At 36.8% G+C, this 17,657-nt stretch overlaps 1 protein-coding gene across 1 annotated transcript; it reads right to left on the minus strand.

Moving 5' to 3' along the window:
* Positions 1 to 2,437: 2,437 nt before the first annotated feature.
* Positions 2,438 to 11,537, minus strand: LOC148816146 (uncharacterized). Its single transcript, XM_088940632.1, has 3 exons — positions 11,336 to 11,537; positions 7,584 to 7,724; positions 2,438 to 4,452 (listed from the first exon to the last, which is right to left on the minus strand). The coding sequence occupies exons 1-3, from the start codon at positions 11,403 to 11,405 to the stop codon at positions 4,265 to 4,267; spliced, it is 399 nt and encodes a 132-aa protein (XP_088796758.1). The 5' UTR covers positions 11,406 to 11,537; the 3' UTR covers positions 2,438 to 4,264.
* Positions 11,538 to 17,657: the final 6,120 nt, after the last annotated feature.

Genomic DNA, 17,657 nt, shown 5'->3' on the forward strand with positions numbered 1-17,657 from the left:
TCTCCTAGAGAGAGTGCACTTTCATATGACATTACATAATCAATATACTTACTGTATGTGAAACCAAATGATAGCTGACTGCATAAAATAATGATATATTTCTAAGTTGAGTTACTATATAATATAGGTCAATCTCACATAAGACTGAAATTACTGGAACATTGTAAATAATACATTTTACTTATTTGACCACTTTACGTCTTTTCTAAAGAAGCATACTACTGTATATGCAGATTAGGTGAGTTTGTTCACAATCCAACACAACCAAAATAAAATACCACATTATTTCTACATGTGTCATTAGTACTACATCTATGTTTTCATATACTAATACTTGGTGAAAACACAACCGTTTAATTTTTACATCAATAGCTCATTGAGCACAGCATACATAATGTTATTTACATGAACTGTAGGTTTGTTGATTGCTAGAGTAGTGCAGTTCCTTGGAATAACAAAACACTGTGGCCACGTCATGTGATTTCACAAAACACCAGGTTCCCAGTATATAGTATCTGACTTGAAATTGCCAAAATGAGTAATAAAGAATCTGTTTAAATAAACATTCCTGAGTATCTGGATGCAATTAATATAAGAACAGGGAAATATGACTGTACCCTTCTGGTTTCATGAAAATTGCTTGGTTGCTTTGGATATGTTTGAAGAAAGTCTATGACAGAATAAATGCTGCCTGGAAAATGAGATGTTTTATTTCAAGAATCAATATCTCAAGAAAGAAGAAAACCAGTTATGTGCTTCATCTTAGAAGACAGAAGGTCACCACACTGGTCCAGAACCATCACGTCTGTCTGATCCATGTGTGGAATTATTTTACATTTGGCTACAAAAAAAGAAATTCCAGTAAGGAATAAACTGCACATCTATACAATGACTGCAGCTCATTGTCTTCTGTAGACAAGACAACATTGGAGGTGATGACAGAGAGAGTGGTGAAGCATTTTATTCACTGTGGAATATTGCTTTGCCCTTAACTGCACTGATGGATGACATTGCATATGGAGCTACTGTATTGTCCTTTGCCAGCACGTCTGCAGCTGCACAAGAACAGTGGCAGAACATCCCACAACATTGTATCTTGAGGCTGGTCAGGTCTATGCATCAGCTCTGCCATAGTTGAGTTAATGCTGCAGGAGATTACACCCATATTCATTTTTATCTTATTTTAAGTGTCGTGTTAAATACCAAAAACATGATTTGTTCACAATTGTGTCATTGTGTTCAATATCTATGTTTATTGCTTAAATATAACAGAATATTGTTTCTTTTAACCAAATGTTATAATAATTTGTTGTGTTGTACTGTAGGCCACTGCTTTCAATAATTTTGCAGTGAAGGGTGCACTGTAATTAGTGTTGAAAGTGAGACAAGCTTTAGGCTTAGAAACAAAGCTTTTCTAGACAGTTTTAAATAACTAAACATTGAAGGGGATTGATATGCTTAATGTCATGATTATTTTTTCACAGAAATAGTAGCACCAGGAATTGTGTATATCAATACAATTTAATTAATTGCTCCACCTGTAACACATACATATAGTGTACTACAGAGAATGAGGATGGGCAGACAGGCTCTCAACACACACCCATCAATTGAACCATTCTTTGTATCACACTCCCCAAGCTTCACAGCTTCCGACAGGAGGTTTAGTGCAGACTAGATAATAATAATAATTACTTACACTTATATAGCACTTTTCTGGACACTCCACTCAAAGCGCTTTACAGGTAATGGGGACTCCCCTCCACCACCACCAATGTGCAGCATCCACCTGGATGATGCGACAGCAGCCATACTGCGCCAGAATGCTCACCACACACCAGCTATCAGTGGGGAGGAGAGCAGAGTGATGAAGCCAATTCATAGATGGGGATTATTAGGAGGCCATGATTGGTAAGGGCCAATGTGAAATTTGGCCAGGATGCCGGGGTTACACCCCTACTCTTTTTGAGAGACACCCTGGGATTTTTAATGACCACAGAGAGTCAGGAACTCGGTTTTACATCTCATCCAAAGGACGGCGCCTGTTTACAGTATAGTGTCCCCATCACTATACTGGAGCATTAGGACCCACATGGACCGCAGGGTGAGTGCCCCCTGCTGGCCCCACTAACACCTCTTCCAGCAGGGATCTCCCATCCAGGTACCGACCAGGTTCACACCTGCTTAGCTTCAGGGGGTTGCCAGTTGTGAGTTGTAGGGTGATATGGCTGCTGGCAATATGTGTGAGTGGCATGCTCCTCATTGTCATCACTGCAGGCTTGCAGGTGCCCAACAAATCGCAGGAGTCACTTTTGTCCAAAGAGAACCTTAGCCAACTATACAACCCTACCCCTGGAAGCACTTTAGCTGCTCCTTGGACAATCAGCCTGTGCTCTGAATGCACACTTTTATTGAGCTATACAAGAAACCATCATTGTGCTTTCTCATATTTTTCATTTTATTTATAGAAGTTAATTAAAATTACCCTGATATTGTAAGTACAGATAATAAAAAAACAATTTTGTGTCTAGCATTAAATGGCCATAAAAATACAACTGAATCATAGAAAACATGCTATCATTCATCTGAAGTCATTTGATGAACCCCCGCAAAAAATGCAGTGGAGTGCATCTGGAAATCCCAAAGAATTATTGTGAAGTGACTACATTATAGGTTGTGCGAGCCGGCTTACCAGCACGGTGACGTCACCGCCCTTCCCTATGAATGGCAGGGACTGCAGCCATCAGGCTGACGGAAATTTTCCCTTTAGCTCAGTTGGCTTGGTCCCTGTTGAGTGACGCCGGAGGCCCGGGTTCGAGTCCCCAGCGGTGGGGGGTCAACCTGAGGTGGCAGCAGCGAGTGCACATACCCATGTGAACCTGAGAGCACTACAATAGCTTGCCCAACCACTGGCTTATAAAAGTGCCCGAAGTGTAATACTGTATATTCCATTTTATTTGCCTTACACTTCTTCAAGTGATATCTACACAAATTATTATGAGCTACTTAACAAGTGTGATGTTTTTGTTGCATTAATAAATACAGTACCCAATTAACACATTTTAGAATTAAACAGCAGGAACATCTGTGTACTGTTGGCACCTGTCAAATTTAAAACCACACTCCTTTTAGAGAGATGCAATTTTGTTTCACCTTTCTAATTGATTCAGTGAGCAAGAAACATATTACTTAAGTAATTTGTACCTATATGATAAATGTAAATAATTAAAATGTTTAGAATGCATATGTGTGAACCAATTTGATATACAGTATCTACAGTAATATTTACTAGTGAAAATTAGAATTCAGTTACTATTAAAAAAATAGCAAGGAAGGGTGTTCCATTAGATCATTAATCAACACTGAATCTACAATTTGTTTCAACAAGAAATAGTGATTAAAGAACTACTCACACCTACTTATAGTCTTAAAATTGTTCAGCAGTATGTTTTCTAGTATAAATTACAGTTATTAACTTTGTAATGAACAAGGATCAAGACATTAACCTCTCAGTAATGCAGCATAAACATTTGGCAACCATCAACAATGGTAAAATACTGGTTTGGTGTGAATTATCATCATTACTAACACTTCTTATAGAGTAGGATGGGGTTTCTCTGTGTATTTAGTATTGGCTTATGTGGTAGGATTATGGGTAAAAAGACATTTTTTCCATCTGTTTCAGTAAATAAAATATTGTAATTATGTATGTCATCTATTGCATGTTTTGAAAGAAAATATCAAAAGTTGATTAGGTACAGTACCATGCACTACAGTAAAATCTGTACATCAGTTTTCCAAGACTATTCTTTACAGAAATGTTACAAGGTCTTGTGGCTCTACTTTAAAAAAAATAAATCTTGTAGATTTTATCACAGTTCTCCAATTTTTAGATTTGATTATTTTATGTTTTTAAGATTGACTAGACTTCTTGATAGCAAGGGAAGGAGTGTAATCACAAAATCCATGAGTTACTGTAGGAAGGCTGGTGAGTCAGGGCATCCACCCATTGGCTGCCACAGGACTCTACTGGGCTCTTCTAAACAGTATGCCTTCATCTCCTTGATATTCTAATTAAGATATTCACTACAAAGAATGAAGGAGGGTAATTTGATCATTCCTAGTAATGAAACTTTATCATCTGCATTATTTTGAAAAGGATGCTGAAACTAAATGCAGTGGTGACATTCCCTCTATCAGTCAGGCGTCAAAACCTGTTGGTTTGGGTATTTCATTACGCTGGCATCCAGAATTTGCTTTTGTTTCATAATTGAAACCAAACTATCAGGAGGCTCATTATCACACAGGGGTATGGGAGCAGAGCTGCTTTGGACCACAGGGCGCTGTTGCAGAGGTCAGATTCACAGCAGTGGATCCTCACCCCCGGGAGCTCCTGCTGGTGACAGTGCCGAGAGGTGGCACAGCCGCTGGTCAGGACAATTCCTAGGGCTGCTGCAGCAAGAGAAAAATAACACTGTATTAGACCACAAGGGGGTACTTCAAAACACTGATGTCAAGAGGAACAGGTTGGTCACAAAACGTCCCCACTTTTACTGTTCAGAGTGGGGCACTCCTCCCTATTGCTGGCCTCAGAAAAGGACAGGAAGACTGAAAGCAAAGCGAAGACAGCTGGGAGGCACAACACCTGGTCTGCCTTCTCCTTTTTCTGTTTAATTGCTTGAAAAAAATTAAAGCATAGAAGGAAATTTAAATCAGATTTACAAAAGAAAGGTTGATTTCAAAGGTATTAAAGCAGATTTCTTTGGATCTTTCAAGAAATTGGTACAGGAGTTCCTCTGATGAATATACTGCTTAGCAACCAGATGAACAAAATAGGCTTAATAACCTAGCCTCAAGTAACCTTGTTTTATAGGTTTTCAAGTTCTGGATGGCCTCCCACTTACACAGTCAAAGCAAAATGAAACAATTAATATTGAATTATAACTGCGAGATCGCTTTCAGCTGTTTAAAAAATGTATGATTAAGAAGTATGAAGTCTCTAACTGGCAAAGAGCTTAGAGTAATTAAAAGGACCTAATTATGCAAAGTGTTGATTTTTTAATAAAAAACACAGAAGATCCTGGCCCCTCAGATGCAGCTCTGATTTGGCAAATGAAAACATTAGGAAAAACAAAAGCAGAAACATTGTGTGAATCCATACAGACTTCCATAAGATCGTACAACAGGAATCATACAGTATTTTGATCTAAATATCGTTCTCTAAAATTGTTCTTTAGTGCATAATGTTAGGAGAAGGCATCAGTCCGAACTCTTACTACACAATTATATTAGTTTGCAATATTGAATATGTTTGCAAAAAGAAAAATTGTTTGTCCGGATTGTATGCAATTGACTTTTGTGTTTTTACGCTTTAGATTTATTATAAAATCTTGAATTTTACCAGCTGCAGTGATGAGGCTTGGCAGGCAGTTTCAATGTTGTATGAAAATCAATACCAATGCATGAGTACAAACCATAAAATTAAGAACAAAATCTTTTATCTTTAAAACAACCATTTTATAATTGCTCCATCTGATTCAGGGTCACGAGGGAGCTGGAGCCTATCTTTGCAAGCAATGTGCCCAAGGTAGGGCTCACACGCATTCCAAACTCACTCCAGGGCCAGTTTTCTCAGAAGATAATTAACCAGTATGTTTTTGGACTGTGGGAGGAAACTGGAGTACCCAGAGGAAACCCACATGGACTGAACCTGTGGTCCTAGTACAGTGAGGCAGCAATGTTTACCACTGTGCCGCTCACTTTTCAAAATAAAGAATATAATGTAACGGAAAGTAAATTAAAAAGAAGATTTATGCATATGGAAGTGATGAAGTCAAATTGCAGAGTTTTATTTTTTTTCAAAGGGTAGTCGCAAACCCTTTTAAGGGAATCAGGGCTGCAGCATTAATGTAAAATTCTGTACCTTTGAAAAGGAGAACAACACCTGTGCCAGTGCTTGGTAAGGTACAGGCAAGATCCTGTGATGAAAGCAAGTCACAAAACAACAGCAGCTTTTCTGGACTGGCAAGGCTTCCAGACTTCAGGAACTTCAGGATAAAAAATGTAATTTTGCAGTCAAGATGTGTAATAAATTGATCTCAGATTCTGACACATTATTATACTGTTGTCATCAACATTATTTGTTACAGAATATACTAGAGTCTTGCTCTCTTGTTCAGATGTATTTACTCATCTTTTTTAAAAGCTTCAGTTTATACAAAGTTATACTTCTGAGAACAATATTATTCTTCCTTCCAACTATGAGGATGGTTGCATAGAATATAAAGCTAAAAAATGAATGACTGTAGTTTTTTTGTCATTTACTTTTCTTGCAGTTAAATGCTAATTTGACATTCCTATCCATTTCCCTTGACTCTTCTCTTTTACCCAGTTTTATTTTACTTTGAAATTTGAAATTACAGAAAACGTTATTTAAGGGAGCCTGGCAATGTTTGCCAGAAACATTGGCAAAAACATTACTACTGAGATATAATACGTTACAAACAAAGGGAGACCTTTCAAACCATAAAGCCCATAAATCCTTGCTAAAACAATACCATCTGGTGTCCTCTGAATTTGTCAGAGAAGAATTTCAAGGAACAAGTAAGGAAAAGAGAAGAAAAGAAACACAATGTTTCAGCTGTGGAGCCTTTTTTGTCACGGATGTCGGAAGGGACGAACCGTGGGATGGCAGGAGAGCAGAAAAAGACCCTATGCATAGTGGCAGGATGGGGGTTAGCCCGGGCTCAGCAGTTCAGGAAATGCTGTATAGAAACCAATGCCCTCAGGGAGCGGACATGGGGCGACCTGGTGCTAGGCGGGTCTCAGGACATCCGAACGTCAATGCTAAGCGAAGAGGAATGAGTGACATGGAAAAATATAGAGCCCCAGACAGAGAGACGCTGGAAGGACAGCAAACCACAGGAAACTAGGGACAGGACAGAGTAGGAGCGCCCTCTGGCTGCAGAGGGTGTGGCATTTTTCAGGTGTTAGCAGCCTATGCATGCTGATACAGCTACCTACTTGAACTTCAGAGAAGAATTTAGCTCCCTTTCCTTTTTTACTTCCTCGTTTGAAAAATGCCACTCTTTCTGTTAGTTTTAGCTATTTTAATCATTTCTATGGAGGAAACATACACATACACATATGTACTCATCATTTTTTGCTAATTGTGCCACTATGAAATGTTGACGTGGTAGACATTTAGTCCAGCTTGTTTTTGTTGTTGCCAGCCAAATTTCTTAAGCAAAGGAAATTTTACATTATAAGGATCCCTTTGAATCATTTAAAATTGTCTGAATACTGTACATAGAGAAAACTTGTGATAAGTGTGATCCCAGATATAGACCCTTCTATCTCTGGGATTACACAACAAAAGCATAACACATATAACATAACATAACTGATGCTACTTTGAAACATAAAAACTAATGCTTAATAGCAAGGCCTGTGTCACTTCACCTATATGACCACAATGTCAGGGTGCACACAATTTTTTACAATCAGTTTTTTAAGTGTGAGAATTAAACTGAAGGCCCACAGTGAGAAAGTCTATTTTTTATTGTACAAAAAAACAGACTTACTGCTCTCTGTTTTAATGCAGAAGCGATGCTTGAATCCTTTATGTGAATGAGAACATGTGATGACCTCAGGATTGGAGCACCCAACATCCACATACTTCCTCCCCATGATAATGTTGCAGCCATAGCACTGGAGTCCATTTGCTTGAGATGATATAAGAAAGAAACTGTTAATTGATTTGTTTGCTCCTTCCATTTCTCATCAGCTAATCAGGTGGACAGTAGAAAGAGGGTTAAAAATGGCTGCTTCAAAAATTAAATAAAATATTAAAAAACTCAAAATTACGAATACTACAATATACCAAAGTTTGCCAAGTTACATAAGCTCATGCTGGTCTAAAATCATCAGCTATAGGGTTGTAAATGTGAATCAGCACTGTGCTGCTTATTGTGACAAAGTTGAAGCAACACCCTTGATTTAATGCTGTCAATCACTTCTTATTGCTGTCAGAAGGACAAGCTGATCAGCTTTCATATGGATCCAAAACTTTCAACTATATAAACAAATACTACCCACACATTTAGAGTTTATACTCAAATAATCAGACCAAACATGGCTGTTTATATGGAATATACTATATATACTGATGGAAAAAAGATCACTCATCACTCATCCATGAAAAGGACCTGATGCCACTGCTGATGAGTCCATCGCAGCCTCTGTCTGGCCCAAGCCAGTCGGGTGTGATGTCTAGGAGGTGTGAGCAGAGGGCCTCTGACAGGTCGCCTTGCTCTTAGGCCAGCAGCATGGAGCCTCACTGACCTGTCACTGATGCGGGCATTGTGTCTGCCGGCAGTTTCAGCAGCTGTACAGGTGGCAAATCTGCAATAATCTCTCAGATGGACCAGTCTGATGTGTCGGTCCTGCTCTGGTGTGGTCACTCAAGATGATCTTGGACAACCTTCTCTGCAGTCGGGACACAGTGGGGTGGCTTACTCCATAGTGTCTGGCAATGCTGGCACATGACATACCATACCTGCCTGCAGCATGCCAATGGCCCTCTCCCTTGCTTCTGGTGACATTCGAGGCATTATGAAATGCAAGGAAAACTGACTAAGTGGGGCCTTTCTTGCAGTGACCTAAGCTTTGAATTGAATTGAGGCCTTTTTAAAGGTGACCTGATCAGGCATTGTTCCACCTGGACCTCGTTGAGTAAAAGTGCACCTAACGAGCTTTCGTGTGATTGGCAAGTTGCAATGCCTCACTGCACAAACTGTATTGCTGGTCAGAGGGCTTAAAAAGAACAGACAACTTTTTGTGAAAGTACATAAGATATAACTATAGTATTCTAATTCCAGAAAATGTTGTGGGTTTTTTTTCCATCAGTATATACAGTATGATATAATTTGTGAGCTCTCAAAACAGCCCATAGTGATTAAAAATGGGTAACCAACTCTGAGTCAATTTCAATTAGACTGTCTGGGTTTCACCTTAAGTTAATTAATTAGTGCAAACAGTGTATTATGTACACACATCCTAAATGCATAGGCTTGTGTTTTCTGTTTGTATTTTTCTTGTTTTTCCTCTCACCTTCTTTTGACCTTGTCTTCCAGACTTTAAGACTTGGATGTCCATCACGTTAGCATCTTAATTCAATTAAGGCTAAAGGGATACCACACAAATATCCATCTTTATCCACCCACTATTTAAATCTTTTATCCTCTGCTTATAAATGAAACACTCAAATATTAATATGTGATGCTGGCTCCTTGTTCTTTGCTATTCTTTGCTTTTTTAAAAGTAATAGGGATGATGCTGAGCTAAAAGGACTCCAAATCTCCACTTCTGATTTCATTGGTAAATTAATCCTAAAAGCCTTTCTAATAAATACTGCAAATCCTTTGAAATCAATTAAAAGTATCTGACATCTGAACAAATCTACATCTATGCATAGCAAAATAGACAAACTGTGTAGAAAACTATAGTGAAATCTACAGAAAACTGAGACATGTAAAATTACCCAGCACCTACTGTAACAATTTACATCTTTTTACAATGCACCAAAATAAATATTTTGAATGTTGCCTTTTTAAACATTGCTAATTTAATATATTTTATTTCTTATAGTTCATTGTTCATTTTTGTATTTTGTAATTTTTTTATTGTAAATTTCTAATTAAAATAGTTTCCACATTTTATATGTATCATTATCATCATCATCATCATAACAATAATGGTAGTGTATTTTTCTGTGAATTCCACAGAACAGTTTGTCTTAAAAAAGTCAAATGTTTTCTGATCATTCCATTGAGATAGAGACCAAATTTGTCAAGATAATTTTGTAGAGACCCACTGAATGTGAATAATATGATGTCTTCAGTCATTGGTGACATTGATCTAAAAATAATAAAGATAATAATTTAAAACAAATCAGGGAAGAGAAATGCAAATGAGAAAATACTGTAGGTTACAAAGACCCAGCTTTTCAAACTAATGGGCAATGATTCTGCATTGGAACTCCAAAGCTGACAAAGCTGATTAAATATTGCCTTTGGTAATAATATTGAAAAATCCATATATTATTGTTTTTTAAAACTGTTTTACTACAAAAAAGGCTGTAAGCATCACATTTTAAGAAATGTCACATTTCGTTTCTTGTGAGACCAAACATTCAACAGAATGTGAGCAATGTGTCTAGAAATTTAGTGATGTCAATATTGAGACATTCTTTTCTGTAGCCAGGACACTGTTCTGTGAGATGAAGCTCATTAAACAAACAAGCTAAATCAGTTTAATTAAATAACTGAATCATTTTGAATCTCAGACCAGCTTTCAGTAAATATAAAGCCATAACACAGCATTTCCACAGGCCTCCCAGAATCTTGTGGTACAGTAAGTGAAACACTGTACATACTGTACAAGAAGGAGAACGTACAGTACACACACAAAAAGTATGTATATGCTCACAGTTCACATTTATTCTTACTCAGATTTGAAATGCCCCAATCCAGTCTACTGACATAATAATAAGGAACAAAATAATTTTACCTCTTAAATAATTATCATTTCCATTTAAATGACAAACTATTATGAAGTAAACAATTCTGCATTACTCAGATGGAAGATATAAAACATACTACTAAGAAAAAATACTATTCAGTCCAACATTCTGGTAGAGGTGCACTGAGATGTACTATTAAAAGGGTGTTGGAGACCCTGATGTGGACTTTTCACTTCCATTTAGTTAAATAATGTTCACTAGAATAGTTCTTATACTGGGACAGCTCCCTGTATAGAATAAACTTTCATAAAAAATGTTACAAATTGCATTAAAGTTTAGAGCCCACTTATTCTCAACATTATTTTAGCTTCCTGAGTGTAGTAATTAAAAACAAAAGGACTACTGAAAACCTGAGATAAGTGATGTTTGGCAATATTATTCTAAGAAAACTAATTCAGCTTCTGATGTTAAAATCCAGATGTGTGAATATACTGTAAGTATCATCTTACAAGTCAACATTATAGTCAGCTATGCTGTTCCAACTGGTTGTTTTGTAGAATAATAATAATCAAGGTGATAGAAATAGTCATAATAATATTTATTATTAAATGTACTCAGATACAGACTTAGATATATCTTCACTTTTCAACAATTTACTCTTTCCCTCTGAATATTCTGTTTCCCAAAAGGAATACGTTTTCAGTGTTTCTCATCACAGTGGTGAACTTATACCACTGTGATACCATCCGATACCATCCGATCATTCTACAATACTTTGTAAACACTCGTTGTGTTCTGAAACAGTGTACTTACCCTGCATGGAGAAAAATGATGACATGAATATTAATCCTAACCCATATATAAGACAAGTTTTCAAAATCATTGATGCAACACTTCAGACTGGTAGGCTGTTTTTTTATCCTCTACCGACTGCGTTGTGAAGGTAGATTGACATCCGCGTTAAATCCCTGTGAGGCAGTGATTTCCTCCAGAGCCCTCAAAACACCAACCACTTCTGTAGACAAAAATATATAACAGTCTTGATCAGAAGCAGTTATATATATATTTTTAAATCATCTTAAGTAGTCCTAATGGAAAGAAACAATTGTAGACAGGTTCCCTGCTTAAGAGGACTGACCTTAAGTGTTCTTCAGTTTCTCTTCCCTTCTCTGCAATGAAAACTGGGACCCTCAGCTGGAACATAAGTAAGAAACAGGATTATATTCTGATTTATAATCCATGGCTTCTAATAATAGAGCTATCTTATCGTATCATTGCCCTGCAATAATTTTTGCATTAATAAATTCAGAGGCTGGCCCTGTATGCTTATTTATTCCAACCCTCTCCTCTTGCTGGGTTATCTCTGCTTAGTAATAGTATTCTGCTTTAGTCCTAGAGGGAAATTCTATCTAATCAAGATTTAAAGACTAAATCCTTTCTTAGAGCCTGTAATGCTATGGATAAAGCAGGATTTGCCTTAAGCTACGTTTTCCCCCCACAGCGTGTAACATATGGTCCTGCTTGATAGGTCACTGAAAGCGACTTAGTCACTCATATCTAGATATATTTACAGACCAAGTGACAGATTTCCCACATTGAAAAGCTTAATTTCTTTTAAAGAAGCCTTTCATTATATAATACATGCTTAATCCCTTTCCTCCACTTTGAACTTTCTCTGGAGTGTTGCAAGCTCTGCTCTGATCTGTGTTTGAATACAGTTTTAATTGAAAGTGAATCTGCAGGGCAGCCCCGGACTCGTTGATTTGAACTCTTCACATGAACACTCCCCTGAGTCCCCGAATGTAAAAAACAGGAACTACAGGCTGTGTGTATTTCTAGCTTTTCAACACTCACGTGTTTTTGTCTTTTGGGAAAATAAAATAACAATTAAAATAACAAAAAAATAACATTGTGTACTTAAATAAACTGGTCATTTTTTGTATACAGTAAATTATACTAGTATCAATTTCAATAGAATATTAGCTAACTGAAAATAAATGTTACTTAAGAAAAGAATATGGATCACATGTAGTAATGAAATGCTCAAGATTTCATTCATTCATGGTCTATGCAAGTTTAATTGCTGCCACCTGCTCAATTGCTTAATTAACAAAAGTCATAAACTACAGCTTTAACTCAACAAACAGTACATTCTGTGTAAAGTACAGTTTTTTTTCTTTTCCTTGTTCCATCATTAACACATAAATTACCAGTGAAGGCAAGATTTATTCCAGTGTGTAACCTTTAAGTTAAAAGCTTCTTAAAAGTTACTGTAAGTTAAAGCACTGGCTTTTCTAAGGAAATGTTAGTCCAGGAAAATTTAGATACTTTGTCATCATTTGAATATAACTCTAAAAACATAGTTATCATGACAATCATCTGCTGAACATGCTTCAATTTCTGTTTTCCAACTGCAGTTTGTACTGTTAGCATAAGTTGTTCCTATGACACCAGTGGAACCTCCATCTACAGTCCCTGTGCAAGGAATTGAAGAGTTCTCATGCAAAAAGGAGAATGTCAATTAGTTATCATGTCATAAAATTCAGTGAAAAAGTATTGTAAGTGCAATGGATACACCTATGACAAGGGAAACTGGAGGGGGGGGGGGGCAGCAGGAACTGTTGATGTGAACACTGACTGTCAAACAGTGGAGCACTTGAGTAAATGGCATGCATGACTGACATGCTATAATGTATGTCAACAGAGTGTGGTTACATTGGGCACAACCTGATCTGCATCCTGGTAGAACTTGGAATTGTGGTCTGTTCAATGGTATCTGAACAGTTGTAGTAATGTTTGTTCTTTACAAGCTATAGATTTGAATAGAATTAAAAATGACAAATTGTTGAAAAGCCCTCCACAGTTGTGTTTGAACATCTTTATGTGGAGAACGAGTTAACTGGGACATTATAGTTGGAAGGGGTTAACCATATTTTTCAGTGATGGGTCAGCACATGCCCTCTAGAGAGGAGACAGAAGAAATGTGCTGATCGGGTGCCATCTTCCCATGGATGGCTGAGCATTTTGGATAAAACTGCCACAAGGAAAGCCAGCAGTCCTTCAGCCATATGTCTGAACAGCAGATGCTGAGCACAGTAATATTCCATATGACATGCCAGAGACCATTGCCGAGAGACAAAAAAAAAAACATTTTGCCGCCAAGATGAATGAATAAAAGATCACGTGACACGTCACCATAAGTGCTATTTCTGCAGTTCATGCATACACAATGTCAATGTTTGATACAGGCTATCTTGAATAAATGACCTTTTAGTTTTTCTCCATGTACTGAGAAGCAGTTAAGTTTTAAATTAAAACGTGATCTTGTCCTACTTAAAAATGCTCTGCATATCCCTTTAATTCTCATAAAACACAGAGGGCAAACCATAGAACTTGGAACAAAAAAAATTTTTTGCTTTCTTAATTTCAGAAAAAAAAAACACTTCTGACCATAGTATGTTTTTTAAAATATAAATTTTCAGTCTTACAGGTACTGTATGTCTTGTTTCACTGACCAGAAAGAGGATAAATTCAGTCCATAAATTCATAAGTCCCATTAGCATCATTTACTTCACCCTGTACTGAATATTTCAGTGAATAAGAGGAGTGTTTCAAATCTTATATATGTAGAATCTGTACATTCTGTATATATTTTTCTTAAAGCAATATACATGAATTAAGCAGAAAGCATTTCTTGTATCAGCTTCACCATGACTGATATTTTATTGCTTTGCATGCACTGTGATAGGTTTCTTCACCAACACCAATACACAGTACAAGATACAGCATAGCTCTTGTTCTCAGTGTATTACTGGGAGTGACATTTATATAAGACAGAAATAAAAAAATGTGAAGATAATTCAGAAAAAAACACTTGTAAAAAAGTGAAAAGAAAGCAGACTACATGTCATGAACGCAGTCAAAATAAGATTTTAAAACACATCTAAAAGAATTTAAAATATACAAATAGGCTGAAGAATGCTGGTCATTTTCTTAATTAAAAATAAAGCATTTTTTCTGAAACCAGTTGGGACACACATGGATTAGCCAATCATAATCTTAGCAGCTCATGGTAGCATGCTGAAAAGAGAAGAAAAGAAAGGCAACGTTTCACCCAAAGAAGGCTCCACGGCAGAAACGTTGCATTTCTTCTCTTCCCAGCATGGGATAAATATTTACTTGTTCCTTTGCAGTCTACGCATGCTGACGCAGCTACCTTCTTGAACTACCTACACTTTACTTAGTTTAGAAATGAAACTGACCAGTGTGTTCAGGTTTTAATTTAATCTGGTCCACTGTTAACTAGGACACATTTTCAGATTTGTTTAGAAACATGTTTATTATACTGGTAGCTGAAAAAATTTAAAGACTTTTTAATAATGTTTTAAATCATAAAAACAAAACAAAACAAATCTGGTGCAAGGTTGTTTAACAGGAATTCCATATCTACTGCACTCACATCAGTAAAATAATCTTCCAATACATTTTCTCCACCGACGGGTGTTAAAAAACAACATCTGCCTCAAAGTGTATAAGGCATACAAAAAACCCAAGTAAACTCAAACTAAAAATGCCCACAAAACATATGACACACTCTTTTCACAATCCCACTTCAATGACAAATTCTGCCATGTAAAAGACACACAGGAAAACATGAGGATTTGTAAGTATAAAAATATACAGTACTTTGAAGACAGCCAGCATACAGATATTATAAGTTTATTGGTTAACCTGATTTAATAAAACAATCTATGTATATCGGCAAGACATAGGTTTTTCAGAAAAAAAGTATTCGTCTTAAAGATGAAAGAAGTGTTACACTCATCCTGCTGCTCCACGGGGTATAGGGGTGTGCTCTGCCTTGATCGCAGAGTACCTTGCTTTAGCTTTTTATTGATAACTACATCTCAGTTCTGTGTCACCGTTCCAGCTTCACAGCAGAGCCCTTCCTGCTCCTGGTTTCCAGTTTCCTCAGGCTATATCTGGGACCTTTTGCCCACAGCTGTACTGCCCAGAGGATTCCAGTGGCTGAGAGGGGACTGGAGGTCAACTGTGTAGCAGGACCTGACCTGACCTAGGCAGACACCAACCCCTCATCAGTACCCAAGGTGCAGTAGGTCGGCTGCTCCCCCAGTCTGTAGCACCTTCAGCGTTGCCCCATTTCCTGGGAGGCAGCGCTGTTTATGACAAGAAGTGTATTTTTCTTTCTTGTGAAAATTGTTTAAATTTGACAATGATGACTTTAGTGTGAAGAGAGGTACTGTGGTGCAGTGGTTTGCATTGCTGCCTTGCAACGCTAGGGTCCTGGGTTCAATTCCTGGGGTGCTATCTGCATAGAACTTATATGTTCTCTCTGTGTTTGCATGGGTTTCCTCCAGGTGCTCCAGTTTCTTCCTACAGTCTAAAGACATACTGTTAAATTAACTGGCTTTTGAGAAAACTGGTTCCAGTGTAAGTGAGTGTATGTTTGTGTTTGCTCTGCAATGGATCTGCATCCTGTCCAGGCAAACATTGCTCCCCGCCACCCTATAAAGCAGTTAGAAAATGGATGGATAGATTTGAGTGTATAACTATAAAAACAGACTAATGTTAAAAGGTTAAAGAGGGTTAAAATCCAAAGAGATACAATGTATTTTGCCAAACAAAATGTGATTATAAATCAGACTAGCTTGCTTGAGTTTGGGGTAAAGAAAATATTGTTTGAATTTCTGTTTGAATAAACTATCAGAGAATATACAAAGAAATTAGCTCTCTCTGTATTGAACACCATACACTGTGATACATTCATGTTAATAACTAGAATCTAACAAAAATATCATACAAAATGCCATCAAGAGTGACTTTGCATTCAGTCATGGACACCTTGCACTTTGATGTTAAAAATGCCTTCTTTCTTGAGGAAATTTGGCATTTCAATTCTTCTTGTTGCATAAATGCTCAGAAAATTACATTTAAGAAGCTAGCCAGCTGATTAATACTGATTTTAAAATTTAGTTTAAGAAGTCTAATTTGTTCAAAAGGGGGAAAATTTTTTAAATTATTTTTTTTTGGAATTGTGATTGGCACACTCCATTGGGGTGTTTCAAACACATTTGTTTGTTTAGTAATGTAACAAATGTTAGTTTAATAATTTCTTTTTTGGGGGTTGAGCAAAAACAGTCAGAGACTTCACTATGTTCAGGACAATTTACAATTTTCAATCAATTAATTAATTAAGCACACCTGAAGAAGGCTCCACGGCCGAAACGTTGTGTTCTCTTTCTTCTTTTTTTCAGCATGGAATAAACCTATTACTTGTTCCTTTGCAGCCTACGCAAGCTGATGCAGTTACCCACCTTAATTTAATTAAGGTAACAGTGATAGTAGTCTTGGAAATATCTATATTATCAAGAGCTGTTAATGCTAAGGGTTGTTTATTGCTGAAGTGGGATTAGAGTAGCTCAGTACTCTACACAATCCCAGACACACCCAGTAAATCTACTTTTTATCAGTGACTCCTGCTAATCACTGCAAAGCTCAAACGCTAAACTACTTCAAGAGCTTCAGAGAGGAGAGAATCCACTGTTGTAACTACTGTAACTATTTTAACCTTCCCTTTTTCTTTAGGCTTGTTTGTAGGCTATGGTAACATTGGTAACATGGTAACATAAGTTAACATATGTTTTATGGTGTACAGAGATCTTTTAAAAAGAATTGCCCATCAGGGGCAGAGAGATGTGCACCTTCTAATGATCTAATAGTTTTGCTGAACCTGAAGATATTTCAGAACAGTTGCTGGTTCTACAGTTACCATCTAGAATATTTTGTGCCCGTTTTCATTAAAAATATGGAACAAAAAAAGCGATACAAACAGAATTACTGGTAAAATAAAGGATCACCTTTCATTTACTGCATAATCAATAACCATAACCACAAACCACATAACCACAAACTTTGCTCAATATGGTAGTCTTTCAAATCCAAGACATTAAAAAGAGAGCTTGAGAACTAACTTCTGTCTCCAATTTTATGACTAAAATTGAAAACTTTTATTTGACTATTATTTATTTTTATTTTTTAATATTTCAGTGTTATTTTTGTATATAAAACCAAACAAATTTTAACACACCTGTCTTTGATTTGATACAATGCAGTT

Source organism: Atractosteus spatula, chromosome 23 (genome assembly GCF_055471065.1).
Source record: "Atractosteus spatula isolate fAtrSpa1 chromosome 23, fAtrSpa1.hap1, whole genome shotgun sequence".
Taxonomy (NCBI): Eukaryota; Metazoa; Chordata; class Actinopteri; order Semionotiformes; family Lepisosteidae; genus Atractosteus; species Atractosteus spatula.